This window comes from Perissodus microlepis, chromosome 3 (genome assembly GCF_051167445.1).
Source record: "Perissodus microlepis isolate ML-2025 ecotype Zambia chromosome 3, ASM5116744v1, whole genome shotgun sequence".
NCBI lineage: Eukaryota > Metazoa > Chordata > Actinopteri > Cichliformes > Cichlidae > Perissodus > Perissodus microlepis.
The window spans coordinates 1,370,484-1,391,346 of record NC_140463.1 but is presented as its reverse complement, the minus strand read 5'-3'; the positions used below and the strand labels follow the sequence as shown (position 1 = coordinate 1,391,346).

Genomic DNA, 20,863 nt, shown 5'->3' with positions numbered 1-20,863 from the left:
CTTATAATTCAAACAAGGAAAAAAAGAAAAAAAAAAGAATTTGGTTTGAAACAGCAGTTACGCCTCTGTATCTGTGAAACAAGTTGGGAGCTAGTACTTCTAGTCATTATAGATCAATACCCAATTACACAGGTATTCATACTTTCCAAAGTAAAAAATCTGTGATTGTTGTTGCTAGATACAGTTCAAAATAATCCTTAATAATCACAGAATGAAACCTGATGCAGCCACCAGGGATTTTTATTATTTTCTTTTTATTTGTTTTAATTTTTTAAGAGTTAAAGAAAAGCTCTGGGTCCACTTTGATAAGGGTTACATACACAAATGTTTTATAAATGCTAAGAATTCCTGCTGCCAATAAACCATACATTGCATAAATATTGCAACAATAATAGTGTGCATAGATGCATACATACAGAGCTTTGTTGGAGGCTTTGACCACTGGCAGCAGCTTCACAAGAGCCTCCTCTGAAGCAGAGTATTTCTTCAGGTTAAACACATCCAGATCTTCTTCTGATGACAGTAAGATGAAGACCAGAGCTGACCACTGAGCAGGAGACAGTTTATCTGTGGAGAGACTTCCTGATGTCAGGGACTGTTGGATCTCCTCCACTAGAGAACGATCATTCAGTTCATTCAGACAGTGGAACAAATTGATGCTTTTCTCTGCAGACAGATTCTCACTGAGCTTCTTCTTGATGTACTGGACTGTTTTCTTATTGGTCTGTGAGCTACTTCCTGTCTGTGTCAGCAGGCCTCGTAAGAGTGTCTCACTGGTCTGGAGTGAAAGACCCAGGAGGAAGCGGAGGAACAAATCCAGGTGTCCATTTGGACTCTGTAATGCCTTGTCCACAGCACTCTGGTAGAAGTGTTTCTCTGCAGATTCTCTTGCTTCAGACTTCTGGGAGGTTTGTTGTTCTTCCAGCAGATTGATTGCAGAGTTGATGAAGGTCAGATGGACATGAAGAGCAGCAAGAAACTCCTGAACACTCAGATGGATGAAGCAGAACACCTTGTCCTGGTACAGTCCTCTCTCCTCTTTAAAGATCTGTGTGAACACTCCTGAGTACACTGAGGCTGCTCTGATATCGATGCCACACTCTGTCAGGTCTGATTCATAGAAGATCAGGTTTCCTTTCTGCAGCTGATCAAAAGCCAGTTTCCCCAGAGACTCAATCATCTTCCTGCTCTCTGGACTCCAGTGTGGATCTGTCTCAGCTCCTCCATCATACTTGACCTTCTTCACTTTGGCCTGAACCACCAGGAAGTGGATGTACATCTCAGTCAGGGTCTTGGGCAGCTGTCCCCCCTCTCTGGTTTTCAGCACATCCTCCAGAACTGTAGCAGTGATCCAGCAGAAGACTGGGATGTGGCACATGATGTGGAGGCTTCGTGAGGTCTTGATGTGGGAGATGATCCTGCTGATCTGCTCCTTATCTCTGAATCTCTTTCTGAAGTACTCCACCTTCTGTGGGTCAGTGAACCCTCTGACCTCTGTCAGCTTGCCAACAAAGTTAGGTGGGATCTGGTCAGCTGCTGCAGGTCGTGTGGTTATCCAGAGGCGAGCAGATGGAAGCAGTTTCCCCCTGATGAGGTTTATCAGCAGCGCATCCACTGAGGTGGACTTTCTAGGGTCAGTCAGGATTGTAGTTTCGTGGAAGTCCAGAGGAAGTCGACACTCATCCAGACCATCAAAGATGAACACAACCTGGAAGTCTTCAAAGCTGCAGATTCCTGCTTCTTTGGTTTCAGTAAAGAAGTGATGAACAAGTCCCACCAAGCTGAACTTTTCCTCTTTCAGCACATTCAGCTCTCTGAAAGTGAATGGAAATATGAACTGGATGTCCTGGTTGGCTTTGTCTTCAGCCCAGTCCAGGGTGTATTTCTGTGTTAAGACTGTTTTTCCAATGCCAGCCACTCCCTTTGTCAGCACTGTTCTGATTGGTTCATCTCTTCCAGGTGAGGCTTTAAAGATGTCTTCTTGTCTGATTATTGCTTCTAGACTGTCTGGTTCCCTGGATGCTGTTTCAATCTGTCTGACCTCATGTTCATCATTGACCTCTGCAGTCCCTCCCTCTGTGATGTAGAGCTCTGTGTAGATCTGATTCAGAAGGGTTGGGTTTCCTGCTTTAGCGATGCCCTCAAACACACACTGGAACTTCTTCTTCAGTGCAGATTTGAATTCATGCTGATGCCACTGAAAGTTCTTAGTGAAGTTTCCTGAATGACTCCCCCCCCACACACACACACACACACACACACACACACACACACACACACACACACACACCAAGGATTTATCAGCACATAGAGCAGGGGTGTCGAACTCCACGCCTCGAGGGCCGGTGTCCTGCAGGTTTTAGATCTCACCCTGGGTCAACACACCTGAATCAAATGATAAGTTCATTAGCTGGCATCTGGAGAACTTCAAGACATGTTGAGGAGGTCATTTAGCCATTTGAATCAGCTGTGTTGGATCAAGGACACATTTAAAACCTGCAGGACACCGGCCCTCGAGGCCTGGAGTTCAACACCTGTGACATGGAGTATTTTGAATGTATTTTTGTCTGTTTATTTAGACTTTGTTTAAGCAAAATAAATGGGGAAAACTCTCACTTCTCAGCAAAAGTTTAGCGAACTTATTCTGCTTCATTCTCTTCAGGAAGTCCACTGTAATAGTCACAAATGCGTCTCTGCTGCTCTTACTCTGTTCTTCATCCACCCTCTGTAATACATCCTCACACTGAATCTTAAAACACTGTAGATCATCTGGATTTAGATCTGTCTGGATCTTCTTCAGCTCGTTCTTCACAAAAGTGATGATTTTGTCCTCCAGTATCTGGAACAAGATATTTTTATGAATGACCCAAAAGGTATTCTCACACAAGAGAGAAAAGTAAAACATAGGATGAGGTATCTTTCTGGGAATCAGTTTAATTAAGTTAGTAAGAAAGCAAAATTTATTAATATAGCACTTTTCACAGATAAAAATCACAAAGTGCTTCACAATAAAACCAGAAATATAAATAAAATAAAAATATAAAACAATGAGAAAAATTAATTAAAAGTTTGTTTGAATAGAAATGTACTCAGCTGCTTTTTAAAAGAGTGAATGGAGTCTAGACAGTGTAAAGAGAATTCCAGAGCCTTGGTGCCAGTGCCTGAAAAGCCTGATCTCCACGTGTTTTGAACCTAGTATGTGGGACCAACAGTGAGTTCTGCTTGGGAAGAAGCATGAGGTTTCAACAGATCAGAGATATACTGGTGAGCTTCACCATGTAGAGCTCTATAAGTACAGACTAAAATTTTACAATGAACCCTAAAATTTACTGGCAACCAATGAAGAGAAACAAAAACTGGAGTAATGTGTGACCTCTTGTTTGTGCCAGTTAAAATTCTTGCCCCAGCATTCTGTACAGTCTGAAGGTGATCCAGAGCTGATTTGTTTAAATAAGTAAAAAAAAAAAAAAAACGTTACAATAATCCAAACGAGAAGAAATAAAAGCATGCATTATCATGTTCAAGCTCTGTCTTTGACACCAATAGTCTGAGTTTAGAAATGTTTCTTAGATGATAAAAACAGTTTCGAACCAGTTGCTTTGAGAGTTTCTCAAGAGACACTGAACTGTCAACTATGAGACCCATGTTTCTGAGACTCAACTGAACTGAAGGGCCTAAAAAACTGATAGGCTGCTTAATTACTGAAAACGTGATCGGGAACAATAATCAAAGTTTCTATTTTGTCTGTATTTAACTAGAGAAAGTTGTAATTTAATCATTGTTTAATTTCTGACAAACAATTATTTAAACAAGACAATTTATAAAACTCAGAAGCTTTGAAAGAACCGTATAACTGAATGTTATCAGCATAGAGAAATGCTGAGACCAATCCTGATAAAAAATATTATTGCAACGTCTGATAATTTGGCCTAGAGGGAGAATATAAAGCAAAAAGAGAATCAGACCGAAAATAGATCCTTGAGGTACCCCACAAGGCAGAACTGATGTTTCAGACAACTTGATTCATACAGACAGTAAAAAGATCTCTCAGATAGAACTGTGTACTCTCCAGAGTCTCCTGCAATCAAAATGTCACTAGACACTTTAAGTAAAGTGGTTTCAGTGGAGTGCAATTTGCAGAAACCAGAGCGGGAAAAGTCCACAACTTTTTGGAGAAAAACAATGTTAAGTTGTTTTGCTACCGTTTTTTCCAAGAGTTTAGACACAAACGGTCAATTTTGATATTGCTTGTCACTGTTTGGAAGAGATGGATCCAAATTTGGTGTCTGTAAAACTGGTTCAACGATAGCTTGTTTAAAAAAGCAAAAGAGGACCAGGTATCAGAGGTAAGCAAAGTGCAAGTGTGGTACTGAGAGGATGATGGAGAAATATTAGACCTGATAGAAATTACCTTATTTACAAAAATTGTTCAAAAATTAATTACAATCAGATTTAGTATAGATTGGTACATGAGGAGAAAGACAATATTCATAATTGTATCAAACAACACTTTAGGATTGTTCTTTTTTGAAGCTATAAGATTTGAAAAATATTCAGTTCTGTCATTTTTTATCATGTCGTTAAATGAGAAAATTGATTCCTTGAGATGTACCCTATGAACCTCAAGCTTGGGAGCCTTCCATAAATGTACTAACTTGCGATAATATCTCCTAATATAATATTTTCATTAGCAGCTGGATAGTGTAGTGGTAAGACTACTCTGCATCTAAAGGTCAAAGGTCACTCTTTTGAGGACGCCAATGTTCACATTTTGGACAGAGAGGACAGATGGTTTGAAAGAGGAGTGAAAGAAGCATCTATGTCCACTGTGAGCGACCATCTTTGAACAGAAGCGGTGGTTTACGACACCAACTGTCTGCCATCTATAATCCAGTTTTGAGTTCCCTCCCCAGACGCCTTAGCGCCCACTCACATCCTGGGCCATCTGACCTCAGGAAATCACATGATAGGGTGGGGCCAGGTTTCACAATGAGCTCACCCGAAACCCTGGCTGATTGTGACCCACACCCGCTTTCACTTTCAATTGATCCGCAGACCTCAGTGATCTTGCAGGAGTGTACCAATTTAAAAGATCAGGAAGGTATGAGGGTGCTAACCCGTGCAATGCCTTAAAAACAAATAATAAAATCTTAAAATTAGTTCTAAAATTAACTGGCAGCCAGTCTAATGATGCCAATATGGGAGATACAGTGGCTTGCAAAAGTATTCGGCCCCCTTGAACTTTCCCACATTTTGTCACATTACAGCCACAAACATGAATCAATGTTATTGGAATTCCACATGAAAGACCAACACAAAGTGGTGCACACGTGAGAAGTGGAACGAAAATCATACATGATTCCAAACATTTGTTACAGATAAATAACTGCAAAGTGGGGTGTGCGTAATTATTCAGCCCCCTTTGGTCTGAGTGTAGTCAGTTGTTCATAGACATTGCCTGATGAGTGCTAATGACTAAATAGAGTCACCTGTGTGTAATCTAATTTCAGTACAAATACGGCTGCTCTGTGACCGCCTCAGAGGTTGTCTAAGAGAATATTGGGAGAAAAACACCATGAAGTCCAAAGAACACACCACACAGGTCAGGGATAAGGTTATTGAGAAATTTAAAGCAGGCTTAGGCTACACAAAGATTTCCCAAGCCTTGAACATCCCACGGAGCACTGTTCAAGCCATCATTCAGAAATGGAAGGAGTATGGCACAACTGTAAACCTATCAAGACAAGGCCGTCCACCTAAACTCACAGGCCGAACAAGGAGAGCGCTGATCAGAAATGCAGCCAAGAGGCCGATGGTCACTCTGGACGAGCTGCAGAGATCTACAGCTCAGGTGGGGGAATCTGTCCATAGGACAACTATTAGTCGTGCACTACACAAATGGCCTGTATTTGTATAGCGCTTTACTAGTCCCTAAGGACCCCAAAGCGCTTTACACAACCTGTCATCCACCCATTCACACACACAATCACACACTGGTGATGGCAAGCTACATTGTAGCCACAGCCACCCTGGGGCGCACTGTTGGTCTTTTATGGAAGAGTGGCAAGAAGAAAGCCATTGTTAACAGAAAACCATAAGAAGTCCCGTTTGCAGTTTGCCACGAGCCATGTGGGGGACACAGAAAACATGTGGAAGAAGCTGCTCTGGTCAGATGAGACCAAAATGGAACTTTTTGGCCAAAATGCAAAACGCTATGTGTTGCGGAAAATTAACACTGCACATCACTCTGAACACACTGTGGAGATTAGAGAAATTATTTTACTGCTATTGTTCATATTACCATGGCATTAATAACATCATCTACAAGTATTGATATTGCATTTAGATGTTTAAACATATTGGCACCCAATTATTACAGGTGCAGTTATAACCACTTTAAACTGTGGAGTTGAATTTAGAATCCTAAATGCTTTTGAATGCTTTTATAATCTTAAATGTTTATATGCAGATCACAGGTCTGCAGGCCTGAGTGTATTCAGCAACCTGCTGTGTTTGAGTTTGCTTGGTAACAGATGACTGAGAATAAGTCAGGAAGTATACTTCTGAAATGTCTTTGTTTCCTCTGTAAAGTGTGCATTTTGGTTGTCATTTTAAGGAGCTGTTTGGATGATGCTATTTGAATAACCAGGTTGTTCATTATTATCTTTTATACTTTTATATTCTTTTATTAAGCTTCTAGTAGTGGTTCTTGCTTAAAAGATTTACTCAATATATTACATCTATAGTTTCAGTTAGGTTATTATACATAAGGATGAGCCTCTGTTCCTGTAAAAGGTCAGAAGTGCAACGGGTGAGATGAGAGAGCATGTAAGGTCGACACCTACACACATACACACACTTACATAGCAGTTAGACTTAGGGGTAGGTGAGGGTTCAAATACTAGTCTGTAAAAGCTTGCAACTGCAAAATTGTGTCTGCATAAGGGACAGTTGTCATAAGACATGCTGCTGATGTTCCAGAAGATAAGCGCAGGCAGGACAGCGACAGGAAACACCTGGCTTGGAGAGGAGAAAATGTTCTTTTCAAACTATGTTAAAAGTCATTGTTGTTTTGATTTGACGTATGCATGTATGTATCTGATGACGCATGAGGGGGCGTCAGTAAATATGCCCTGATGCTATAAAACCTTTCTTGTGTAGTTTTTTGGGCGGAGATCTACAGCTGATGTTGCAGTGTACATCTCCCCACGCTGCGTGTGTTCATTAAAATCAATCGTTTTGACCAAGCTTTTCTGGACCATGGTTGTTTTTACTCGTCCTCAACATTGAACCTTAACAACACCATCTCCACTGTCAAATATGGTAGTGGCAGCATCATGCTCTGGGGGTGCTTCTCTTCAGCAGGGACAGGAAAGCTGGTCAGAGTTGATGGGAAGATGGATGGAGCCAAATGCAGGGCAATCTTGGAAGAAAACCTCTTGGAGTCGGCAAAAGACTTGAGACTGGGACGGAGGTTCACCTTCCAGCAGGACAACGACCCTAAACATGAAGCCAGGGCAACAATGTTTAAAACAAAACATATCCATGTGTTAGAATGGCCCAGTCAAAGTCCAGATCTAAATCCAATCGAGAATCTGTGGCAAGATCTGAAAACTGCTGTTCACAAACGCTGCCCATCTAATCTGACTGAGCTGGAGCTGTTTTGCAAAGAAGAATGGGCAAAGATTTCAGTCTGTAGATGTGCAAAGCTGGTAGAGACAGACCCTAAAAGACTGGCAGCTGGAACTGCAGCAAAAGGTGGTTCTACAAAGTATTGACTCAGGAGGCTGAATAATTAAGCGCACCCCACTTTTCAGTTATGTATGTGTAAAGAAAGTTTGGAATCATGTATGATTTTCGTTCCACTTCTCACGCGTACACCACTTTGTGTTGGTCTTTCACGTGGAATTCCAATAAAACTGATTCATGTTTGTGGCTGTAATGTGACAGATTGTGGGAAAGTTTAAGGGGGCCGAATACTTTTGCAAGCCACTGTATACGTTTTCGCTTGCATGTGCCAGTTAGTAACCGTGCTGCAGCGTTTTGGACCAGCAGCAGTCGGCTAAGTGACGGCAGACTAACACCAAAGTAAAGACCAAGTAAAGAAATGAAAGCATGGATAGCTCTCTCAAAGTCTCTAAAACAGAGAAATGGGTTCACTTTAGCAAGAAGATGAAAGAAACTGGTCTTGATTACAGCATTAATCTGTTTGTCAAACATTAGAGTCAAAAAGCACTCCTAGGTTCCTCGCATAAGGATTTTTAGAAATTTCTAAGGGGCCAAAGTCGCAGTAGTCAAAGAGACCAAACACAATCACCTCTGAGTCTTTGAGTCAGCTGCATAACAATGGAATGAGATTCCATGTTTTTTTTTTTGTTTGTTTTTTTAAATTGAACCCATAGAGAGCATATAAATTGAAAAGAGAACTGGGCCAAGAATAAACCCCTGGGGGACCCCACAAAAAAGTGAGGTTTTTGAGGATGATTTATCCCCCAATCTAACAGAAAAAAACGTAGGTTTGAAATTTTAACTTTAAAGTTAAAACTGAATGTGATAGCGATGAGCTCAGCAGCAGTGTTACAGGACGCATCATCAATATGAAGGTTTAAATCTCCCAGTATTACAACCTTCTCTAATGTAATCATGGATGTCAGGTCGTTAAATTCAGTTAAAAAGACCCCAGCAGGTCCAGGAGGTTGCTGGATTAAAATACAATGAAAGGTTTTCAGAGAATAGACCTTCATCATCTGCGACTCAAATGAAGAAAAGGAGTCTGAGTTCATCAGCCTGCATGTGAATCTGTCCTGGTAAACAGCAACAAGGCCTCCACCACAACCCGAAGACATGGAGTTCCGATGGCGGTGCTGCCAGCCGGGCAGATTTCATTCAAGTGGACATAATCCTTGTTTTGCTGCCATGTCTCAGTCAGACACATCAAATCTAGAGACTCTTTAATTAAGAGATCGTTTAGATGATTTGTTCATTATGGAGCGAACATTAAGCAGGGCGAACTGAATCGATGACTGTCAATCTGCAATATCTACAGCTGACTGCAGCAGCACTTGAATTAAACACCTATGCACACATGTGGATAGGCAGGGCGCCAACTCCAGAGCTGGGGGAAACCATGATCGATGAGGAGACATAGCTGTCACCAGCAAAACAGAGAACGGATGACAGACACAGAGTGAGCAAACTGCTTTCAAGCCAAGGGGCCCAGGTGGCGTAACATCCCAACCAAATGTCAGGAGAGAAACTGGTCACAGGCACTGGGAGTCTCCCCACAGCCAGGAAGCTAGCCTCTGGTACCTTCTCAGTTTCACTTGGACGGCAGCCCTTGTTCCCCTTTTCCGTCTCTTGAGAGTGAAAGTCTCACATAGTATCACGCACTCAGGTGAGGAACACACCAAAGGAGGAGGAAAAGTTTTTCTGTAATTTTTACAATCCCTTAGCAGCTGGCTCTAGGTAACCTTATAGTACATTGTATGACCACACATTTTTACTCAAAGCTGAGGAGCCTAGATGTTTATGTAACACGCGGCGACACTAAAGCGGTCGCGCCAGAATGTCACGCTAAAAAGAAAGATTCTTTAAAATACAAGGGGGAGCAAGTGAGTCAGATACCACGGGCACAGAGAGGAAGCAGGTCTGATCAGAAACTGTTTATTACTAGGCCAGGGAGCACAAATAAAAACACCCTTAAAATGTACGTAATAAAATGTTGTCAATCTACTAAAACTAAATAAAACAATTCTAAAACCCGTAAAACTACCATTTTCTACATTCACTAAACCCCCCCTGCTATAATTATGCCACATGTTCATTATGGGTCCATCAGCAGGCCAGGAATTCCTTCTTTAGAGCAGAGTCCACGCCAGGAATTCATCATGCGACCACCGCCACAGCTCCCCTTGCGTCGGTGTCCTGTAAAATAACAAATAGGGGCCAGAACAATGGTCCCAGAAGCGGCCCTGGCTCATGGCCATGGCGACCCTCTCCCAATCCAGCTGCACCCAGTAAACAACAGTAGAGACTCTACTCACAAATGCAGGCAGAGGTAAACCTCTGCCCTGCTGCCAATCACACGCGTTGTCTCTTACTGTTGCCGTTCCATGAGGTCAGGACCGGGTCGCCGCGTCACGCTGGCCATCTCGCATTAACCTTCCAGTCTGGGGCCTCTCTGCTTCAGTGCTCAGCTAGCCTGTTTTTAAAAGGTCTTTACACAGCTGATAGGCCACCTCTGGACACACCCCTGCCTCAGCAGGTGGTCCCTATCAGCTAATTTGTCCCATGTGCAGCCAGTCCACAGTGGATAAAAACCATGTCACATAAAACACTAAAAACCATGCAATAGAAACAGAATAAAACCATGCAAATAAAACGACACTCATAAATAAACACTAAGAATCAGAATAAAAACAATATACAAGATAAATACAAATTTCCACTGTGTGACATCTATCTTGATAGCGCCCTAACCTTTGAAATACTACTAAACACTGTCGGTAATATTATTTGGTAATCATATTTCCACCTACATAATACTAGTTATCATTCCCCAAAGCTAACACTACAGCTATTCTTGTACAATCTCTGGTTAAATTCCATATGGATTATTATAATTTATCCTTCCTAGATTACCACACAAATATCTCCATAGACTTCAGCTGGTGCAAATTTCAGCTGCTTGTGTAATTAATAGAATCCATGACTACTGCCCTTGAACCACTTGACTGGCTTACTGTGAAATATCACATTGATTTTAGATTATGCTTCTTACTTCAAAGTCTCTCCACAAAGTCACACCTCCATATCTGATCTTCTGCACATCACTGCTCCTTCCTGTACTCTGAGATCCTCCTCCTCTGCTACTGTTATTTTCCGATCTGCTCACATTACCCTCCAGTGCTTTCAGCTGAGTGTCCACTGTAACCTTCTCCCACGCCACATTCAGAACACAAGTTATCTCCCTATATTTAAAGTAGCCTTAAAACACATCTTTTTAAACTTGCCATTTCTGATTAATTTTATGTAGTATTCACTAAAATACTACCTAATACTAGGGCTGGGCGATATGGCCTAAAATCCATATCGCGATATAATTTGAAGCATGTGCGGTAACGATATATATCACGATATAGTCTTTTCTTCTGTGTAACGTATTTTACACACTTAAAATCCTTTAATTTTCTCAAAAATCGAGAGTGTGCCTTATGTATGAATTCTGGTTGTGCATACTGACCTCGAACCGATTTTGGCGTACAGAAATCTGTTAAAAATGTTTTAGTACAACTTTGGTAAGCCGCACTGCTTGATGGATTGTCAGAGCATTACGGCTGCCGTAGTGAGGAGCTTCGCGGAGGAATCTGGGTCCAAAACTCCGTCTTCTTCAGGTCCCAAAGTCAAACGAATACTGAGAGTTAAAAACGGTCTAAATTCTTTCATCTTTAATAAAATCATCAGCGTTGCTGCTTTACCAGGTGTAACAATTAAGTTTAACATCCAGGCATCCATGAAAACAGGATTTATTACATTTAACAGAGTTAGAAGTTAGCAGGAAGTTAGCTCGCTAGTTTACACCTAAACATGACATAGCATGTTCTGACTGAGAGATTTTTGAAACTAATTAAAACGTACAGCTCTGCTATCACTTCCAACATAAATGAAGACAGAAAACTAAACAGCAGTGACGTTTGCAGGGTTACTGAAGTTGGACTACCTGGTATATAATGTTGTGCTACGTGATTGCTAGCGACACAGCTATGTTAGCATAACATTAGCACAGTGAAGCTGGAGGATGAAGCTAACTTTTTTTCCACTCGATAAAAGTTAACGTGAGGGATTCTGGTGGTCAGGGACAAATGCAATCGCATAGCAGGATGCTATACACGGGCCAAACTTCAGTCAGGAGAACAACTGAGATTATTCATCCACAATACGAGGTTAGTTATTAATATACTGCAACAACATGGGAACAGAACAGCTGCGAGAGAATTCAGCATTAATGAATCAATGTTACCGAAGTGGAGGAAGCGCAGTTTTTGGCTTTCCCCATATTTCAAAAGTGCTTCATCTCTTTGCTGTGACTGTCGCCCGCCATAATTTGCAGATGATAATGGTTTTAGCCGCTGCAATGCTTTCGACCAAAACAGGCGCAGCTTGATGACATCATCAACATGCGCTATCGCTATAGAGCGGTATAGTCAAAATCTCTATCGTTGGCCAAATTTATATCGTTTCTATCGTATATCGTTTATATCGCCCCCCCCCTACCTAATACTATGTACTATCTTCTCTTTCAAGTGTTATTTTAGCCATGCTAAAAGGTTTACTCAATTGTCTTGAAAGGCAATTCTAAATAAAATGTTTTTTTTATTTTATTTATTATTTTTGGCCTATGTAGCTGCCAAAGTGTACCTTCTGAGCCAGAACCCAGCATGGAGATGACTGTGAACAGAATAGATGTAAAAGTAGTTGTTGTACATGTACAGACCATGAATATGGAGTCCAGCTGTGTTTGATGCTGCTGGGCAGACTGACCACTAGGAACCTCTGAGCTCTGCTGGTCCACTCTGTGGAGGAACCAAAAAGAGTCAGAATAATACAACAAAAACTTTAAAACTTAAAATGCAACCTTCTGGTCCTCTGCACAAAAATTAAAACACATAAAAAAAAATTAAAAAAAACTCCCACTTGATAATGCCTGTGATGGAACCACATCTGACACAACGACGTTCATTTCTCTTATTGTCAATAGAAAATTGTACTTAGTAGTCAGTATAATCTTTTAATGATATAAGTTTGCATATGGTAGAATAGTGCATGTTGACCTTTTGATGACTTAGGCTGTTGTTCACTACAAGACTTGTTATAAATTTCTTCCCACAGCAATAGTGACAGCTGGACACTCTTATCTTCACTTCGCACCTTGTTTTATTGTTTGTGGTAGGATAAACTATGTCTGTTTTAGGCTAAGTGCCTTTTGTTTAGATGAACGTTTGGACTTCCAGACCAGCAGGTTTAGGGAAGTCTTTATGGGGTCACACTCTGACCCCACACACACACACACACACGTATACACATCCACATTCCAATGTAATGAACAAACGCACCCACTGATGTATATAAATAAAGACCAGGGCAGTGGCAGGCTGCGAGTCTCGGAGCCCTCACTTCCATGCGAGTGCTCTGTGGCTCCCCTTGCTGTAAGTAAAACTGTGTTTCTCCTCTCTGATTCGAAGCTGAAGAAGTGTTTTAGAATACATCTCTTGACACTTATCTTAACATTCTCTTCACTGTGTACATCCAAGCCCTGATAACAAAAGCTGAACAGTGATTTTTGGCTTTGTAAAAATACTGTTAACAAAAAATGGCTATTAAAAAATATGAACAGCTAAAGATTCAGTATCCTCAGAGACTTTGCAATAAAACTATTAAATCTTTTGCAGGTATTATAGAGAACATCAGCAGTCAAAGATAGCAAGAAGAGTACCACTGATTTCAGTCCCCAAAAGGTTGATTCTGTTCATCTGGACGTTTTCAGTGGGAGAAACGTTTCGTCATCATCCAAGTGACTTCTTCAGTCTCAGCTGACTGCAGGTTTCCCCAATCTTATACACAGTACATTTGCATAATGACTGAAACCAGCACTACTGAAGGAACAATGGGCTGGGAGGTCAGTGCCTTAATCTTAATTATGCAAATTCTCATGACCATTGATCAACAACACCAATCAAAGCCCACAGATCAGAGCCCACTGATCAATGGCCATGAGTCCCATTCACAGAGTTGGGGAATGGCTGCAATCACAGCATTGTAAGCTGGTGACAGATGTACCCTTAGGCCCCTCCTCGATTCAGAGATAGTCTTTCCCTTTTCACATAAATGGCCTCCTTGACTCCGCCCTCAGACCAGCGTTCCTCCCAGTCCAGGATGTTACATCCTCATCCTTGAAAGAGTGTCCACTGGCCTGTAGGTGTAAATAGACTGCAGAGTCCTGGCCTGACGAGGCGGCTCTTCTGTGTTGTTCCATCCTCTTAGCCAGAGGTTGTTTGGTTTCCCCGATGTATAAAGCCTGCCAATCCTCCTGGCACTTAACAGCGTACACTATGTTACTCTGTTTGTGTCGGGGGACCCGATCCTTGGGGTGGACCAGTTTTTGGCGCAGCGTGTTTTAGGGTTTAAAAGCCACTTGGCATTGATACTTTAAACAGTAAAAAAAAAGAACATAAATGTTAAACTAAAAATCTGCAACAACCTGAAAACCCCCGGGCTGGGCCATCTCCGGCACACCTGCTCTCCATCGGGGTGATTACCTGAAGAGCTACTTAACCTGGCGCTGACGCATGCTCCACGCCAGTCCGTTAATCACCTCTCTGTGGTAACTAGACTCCCGTGAAAGCGTTGCATTAATATCTTATTTGAGCTGCGTTAAATCTGCCTACTTGTGTCTAGGTTTCGATCCGGCGTCCAGTGTCTGCCAGCTGCCTGTCCTCCTGCTCAATTGGATCACCCAGTGCATCATCTGGCCCCGTTCACTAACTCCACGGATTCCCTTCTCACGGACTTCCACACTTCCCTCCCGAGCTCCCACGGTCCCGCTCTAATCGTAAGCCAACTATTCTAACTCAGTCTTGATGTGTTTTCCCCGCTTCCCGGCTCCCTAGTAATCTTCTCCCCTTTCTGTTGCAGCCTCCCCGGGTTTTTTAGTTCCTCGTTTTGCTTCTTTGGTTTTCCCGGGTCGCCTTTTGTTATTATAATAAAGTGTCCTTTTCTGCTAGCGCTTGAGTCTGCGTCTGGATCCTTTTTGTGCACGCACGCCGCGGCGCATGACAAATATACAGTATCTCAAAATTGAATTCAAAGATAAAGTTAATAACCAAAGAGATACGAGAAAATAGCTCAGGTAGATTAAATAATTGGTTGTTGCGTTTATATTTTACAGATTAATATCTGAAGTTGGTGTTAAGTCTAATTGTTGAATGTTGCCATTGTGTTCCTTAAATTTGTACAGTCTTAGTTCAAGCAGTAGGATCAAAGCCATTCCTTTGATCCTGACCACCTCTCCAACCACTCTGTGCTGGGGGAGGTTTTATTGCAGATACATCCTATCTGAAAGATCTGTTTCTTTTGATGTAAGCTTCCTGGGTTTACGACCCTTTGGTCAGCAGGAGGTCTGACACACACACACACACACACACACACACACACACACACACACACACACACACATTCTTACAGAAGTTCACACATATACATACAAATGCCTTGTCTTAGGACCATGTGGGCGTGGCTTTGTTCTGACGTGTTTTTTGTGAACTGTCTCCCAATAAAGGAGGAGGAGGTCAGATCTGGGGGTCATTTTCGTGGTGGACACAGACGAGGCCTCCCTTGCGCAAATAATCGATCGATCGACTGTCTTGTTTTCTTCATGATGAATAAGTCTCTAGAATTAGCGGGGCTTGTGGAAACACAGACCCAACAGTTGGTAGTCCAACTTGTCCATTTCACAGATATCTAAAAAGATATCTCTGAAGATCGGAATATTATATACATCTCATACTATATATCATCTCAAAACTTTTATCCAGAGTTTAGCTTTTTCAGGGTGCAGTCTTGTCCGTTTACTGAGAAATCTTACTGTCTGCATTCTTACTGTCCGTATCTGTGATGGGGTGAAGGTATTACTACCTTGGATATTTTATTCCTAAAATATTTTTACAGTTTATAATCTCATCTATGAAAATAAAAGTCAAAGAAATGTTTATCGTCTAGAGCTAAAAAGCAATGAGGAATCACTGAAGGAAAACACTTCGGACTGCACAGTCAAGGGGACAACTAGATGAAGTGCAGGGGGAGAACTACGACAACCAATACAAGAAGTAATGAGGAAAACAGCAACATTGTTGAAACTACTTGTGAAAAATCAGAAAAGTTGACTAAATACCAAACACACGTGACAACAGGTTACCAAAATAAACAAACTGATGGAGACTTCAAACGAGATGACAGACCACTGAGCAAAAGATAACTGATGGAAAAGTATTCCTAACAAAATCATTATAATAAAATGAATGATGTGATAACTCTTTCCATGGGGATACACTGAGGATATGAAAACTTTGATAAAATTTAAAGTAGTCAGTGTACAGCTTGTAAAGTTGATGTCTCCTCAAAATAACACAACAGACAGCCATTAATGTCTAAACTGTTGGCAACAAACGTGAGTACACCTCTAAGTGAAAATGTCCAAACTGTCAATATTTTGTGTGAATTCCACCATTATTTTGCAACACTGCCTTAACTCACTTGGGTGTGGAGTTCAGTTGAGCTTCACAGTCATACATTGTATCAAAGTGTCATATTGTCAGGGTATCCCCATAGAAAGATATAACAAAATATTTACAAAAATGTGAGGGCTGTACTCACTTTTGTGAGATATGGTAAATGTATACCAGCTGACCTTACATTCACACACAGGCTAGAACTGAGATGTTCACCCTACAACAGTGTGGAAGTTCCCACCTACACTGTGTTTGAAGCAAAGCACAAAGGAGACGCCTGCTGGAGCAGCTGGAGTCCTACAGACAGTCAGCCTCTTCACTTCAGAAACAACTCCTACAACACAAATTCTTTACACTCTGACTGCTGTGTTTGTGGAAACACTCCAACACACAGCGCTGCACATATGAACATAGAAATGTGTGTGAAACAGAGCTGAGCTGACATTAAACATGATGGAGGATTTATTCACAAACACTGAGTCACAACAACATTTACACACACATTACCTCTCTGCAGGACGACACACGCCTGATTTAAAGTAAATACCAGCATCTTTAGACCAGTCACTCTTACAGGACACAGAGCTGGGTGGAGGTCCAGGTGGGTCCCTGTGAATAATGATGGAGCAGTGATGTGAGTGCTGAGCTGTGACATGGAGAAGAGTCATGGACAGTTAGAGATGGTCATCTCACCTCTGAGCTTTGGTCTGGCTCTCATGTTCCCCACACAGAGTGGTTTTAGAGGGAAGGACTCCCTCCTCTCTGTCCTCACACTGATCCATGCTGCTCAATTCAGCTCACACACACTTTCTACCTTCACCTGCAGAGGAAACACAAATCATTCATGTGCACTGACCCCTGGACTAGGTCATTGAATGTCTGTTGTGAGTCGCAAGTAAGTTGCCTGCAATGATACTTAAGGTCCAGCAGGTGTCAGTATGGAATGTGCTGAAACGCTTCAGGAGACCTCACCTACCCATCACTACTTAATTGTGTGCTGTGCATCGTGTAGTACACATGGGGTAATGAGAAGCGATTAACACCTTATGACCAGCTCCTGACCAGCAATCGGTCACAAGAAAATCAAATCTGTTTGAAATCCTGGTCGCCGCTCGTGAGGGTATCGCACTGTTGAAGCAGTGCCAAGAGACAATTTAACAAAACCTCACACATTGCGCATGCGCAAACTCTGAAATGGAAGTGAAAAAAACGGAGCAGCGGCAGTGCAACGTGTGATCTAGACACACTGATGGAGGCCCAACTTGTAGAACTTTGGCAAGCTCATCCGAGCTTTTTCCAATGTGGCCTCACAAATGATCACAACTGCAACAACCGTGAACAGAGTTGGATGGGCATTGCTGCTCAATTGCAGCTCCCTGGTCAATGTTTTTCATTGGCAATTTAGCAAAGTTGATGGTGGTGTTTGTGCTGGAACTAAGCTGCACACAGCTGATGTTAGCCAGGAAAACATTACACACTGACTTTAACGGAGAGACCGGAAATACAAACACACACAGTTTGTTGTGTGAAGAAATCAAACATGAGCTGAACAAACAGTAAAGTTCCTAAAGACAAACTGTTAAAGGAGGAAACGAAGCAAACTTACAGTTTCTTCACACACCAACAACAAGCTCCACTCCACGAAGTTCAGGAAAGTGAAAGTAAACTGAGCAGGAGGGAAACACCCAGAGAGGCATTTGAGGACACTCAGGAGCATGAAAATCTGTGTGCTGCGTTCAGGTGCACCTCGGAATATCCGTAATCTCTGGCAGGTTGTGATTTATTCCTGCTGGTTTTCCTGTTTGAAACACAAACATCCGTCATCACTTTGTTGTTCTTCTTCCTGCAGCGTTTGAATATTTCAGCACTAAACTGATGTTTCTTCAAAGATCATTTCAACTTGTTGAAGTCATGAATGAAAGTGCAGACTGAGTGTAAGAGCCAAAGTGAATGTTTGTTTGATTTGTTATGATGGTGCAGGTGTTTAGATTTTCCTGCACCTCAGGTGATTGCATGGGGTGTGATCACATGTTATTTACCTGATGCTGGCGTTCTCAACTGAGAAGTTGGGTGAGCGGGTTTTTGCACATCATTTGACGTCACCTTTCAGTCAATTTCTCAAATGATATCTGTTCATAGAGGGGCTATTTGGTTTGAATGAAGTGAAAAGTTTGTTGTTTTTGTTTTGAAATAAATACACAAATACAAGTGGGGCTCAGTTTGGCTTATTGGAGACGAGTCACAGCTCAAACCAACTCAGCCGGCAGCAGCATTATTTGTGGATGGAAGTCGCAACACTGAGAGTGGATCACATGATGTTTAATGTGTGTCATGTGACATGTTCAGTATTGTCACACATGTCTAGATTGTCCCTGATATCATAGCTGCTCAAACACTGATGATTATATTTGAAGAATTATTACTGATGGCAGCAAAGTTTGAATGGAGCTCTCTGTCTGTGCTGATTTGTCGCCCTCTGGAGGTCAAAGCACAAACTGCATGATGTCACTGTAACCACCACATGACAGGAAGTGTTTTTAAATGATGAAACATGTCAGTGATGCTGATAGTGTGTTCATCACAGACGCTCAGGCTTCATGTTGACATGAATCAAAGTGAAAGCAGAGAAACTGGAATGAATCAGGTGTTGTAGGAGATGGAGAAACAGGTTGGAGAGAGGATGCTGCTCCTTCTTTGAGATCAAACATGTCGTGTTGTTCACGTGCTGTCAGCGTGACGCAAAGAAACCATGGAAACAAAGTGTGAGTGAAATCAGTCCAAAGTAACAGAGTGAAGAGCAGCAGATGAAGCACAGAGGACACAGAAAGGAAGGAAAGAAGGAAACAAGGTCCATCTGTGTCCTTTCAAACAAGCATCAACGTCCAGGACTGAAACATGAATCCACATATTTATACACATATTTATTTAATGAGAATAAAACAAGAATATTTATAATACATCAGCAATAATCAGGCCTGGGATCCTCCTGGTTACAAACAGGGTCCAGGACTGGGACACTCAGGTGGATCCTGCAGGGTCTGGTTCAGGAAAAGGTTTTAGTAGAAAGGTTTGATTTCATTTATTAGAAGAGATCAGAGAATTATTCTGATTATTAAGCTCAAGTCAAACATACTAATGCGCACGGCACCGTGACACTTAATGATCTGTTACTGTACATTTGTCACATGTGTGTATTTGTTGTTGTATTCTTGCTGCCATGATGCATCACATGGGACCATCACACTACCACCACCATATGTGACTGTTGCTATGAGGCTCCTTTTCATTGATGCTGTGTTAGTTTCAGATGTAACAGGACTCAAAGCTGTCAGAAAGCTTTTGTCTCATCAGTCCACAGAGTCTTTCCCAAACGGGATCATCAACATGTTGTTGGACAATGTGAGACCATCCTTTGTGTTCTTCTTGCTCTGCAGTGGTTTTCTCCTTGGATTCTCTTTCTTATTGTTCAATGATGACCTTAACTGAGGCCTGCATGTCTTTCATGTTGTTCTGGGCTCTTTGTGAGCTCCTGGATGTCGATGTGCTCTTGGAGTCATGTTGGTGGCCACTGGCTCCTGGGAAGGTTCCCACTGTTCCACACTTTCAGCATTTGTGTCTAATGGCTCTCACCGTGGTTCAACAGAGTCCCAAAGCCTTAGAAATGGCTTTGAACCCTGTCCAGACTGACAGCTGGGACTCTGTCAGCTGATTGTGTAGATGGTGGCCTTATGTGTTGCTGTTTGACATCTTTCAGCCTGTTCACTTTCTCACACGGGTTCTGTAGAAGTTGATGAGTCTGTTGATCCAACAGGTCTTCTAGTATCAGGCTGAGTGTGTTTGTCCAACTGAACTCAGCTTTAGAAACAAATGTGCTTCATCACAGCTCATCCATGATTGAAGCAGAGGGGCAGTTATTTTTGCACACAGCTCAGGTAGGTTGGGATCACCTTTGTGCCTTAATCAATGACATCATCATTTACTTACTTGTGTTATCTTTGTCTAACATGAACATTTGTGTGATAAAAACAGTAAGAAATGACTGAGTGAAAAGTCTTTTTCACACCACTGTGTGTGATCGTTGGGAGAGTTCACTTATCTGCAATGAGAGGTGTGATCAACACGAGTGCACGAGTGTCACATGACTCACAGCTGTGCACGCAGTGGCAAAAGGCTGAGTGTGCGCCATCAGTCTGTACTCAGTCCTCACTCTGAGCCTCACAGCTTCCTGCTGCTTCATGAGAGCAGAGCTGAACTTCCTGGCTGTGGGAGATACGAGGAGGATCCTGGTGCAAGAACCACAAATGATGCAGTTTGTTTCCTGTTTACACTCAAAGTGACTAAAACCAGATTAATGAAAGTGTCATTTCTCTGTGTCCCACTGATTGAAACATCAGCTTGTATGAACTGTTCAGTCTGATGAATCCTCTGAAGTGTGTCAGTGTGCTGTTGGAGTAAAGCTTAGTTAGACTTGGACCTGGTTGGTAGTCGTCATAGATCTGGACCACGGCTGGCTTCAGGTTGTCCACTGGGAGCTCCTGGATGATCTCTGTGGTTGATGGTGTGTCCTTTGATAACTGGAC

The 20,863-nt window shown here is 42.1% G+C and overlaps 1 protein-coding gene across 3 annotated transcripts in view; it reads right to left on the bottom strand.

The window, feature by feature from the left end:
- LOC146389369 (NLR family CARD domain-containing protein 3-like) overlaps positions 1 to 20,863 on the bottom strand; it is a 158,927-nt gene that overhangs the window by 13,279 nt on the left and 124,785 nt on the right. The window contains exons 1-6 of one of the 3 annotated variants that reach the window (XM_084910185.1): positions 17,890 to 17,960; positions 16,977 to 17,103; positions 16,791 to 16,892; positions 12,494 to 12,572; positions 2,617 to 2,839; positions 417 to 2,220 (exon numbers count right to left, since the gene is read on the bottom strand). In XM_084910185.1, coding sequence (XP_084766311.1) covers positions 417 to 2,220; positions 2,617 to 2,839; positions 12,494 to 12,572; positions 16,791 to 16,892; positions 16,977 to 17,065 — 2,297 coding nt within the window. In that variant the 5' untranslated portion in view covers positions 17,066 to 17,103; positions 17,890 to 17,960. Of the gene's footprint in view, positions 1 to 416; positions 2,221 to 2,581; positions 7,858 to 12,493; positions 12,573 to 16,790; positions 16,893 to 16,976; positions 17,104 to 17,889; positions 17,961 to 20,863 lie in introns of those variants that run through there. The other 2 variants (XM_084910193.1, XM_084910202.1) reach the window with 2 other exon arrangements.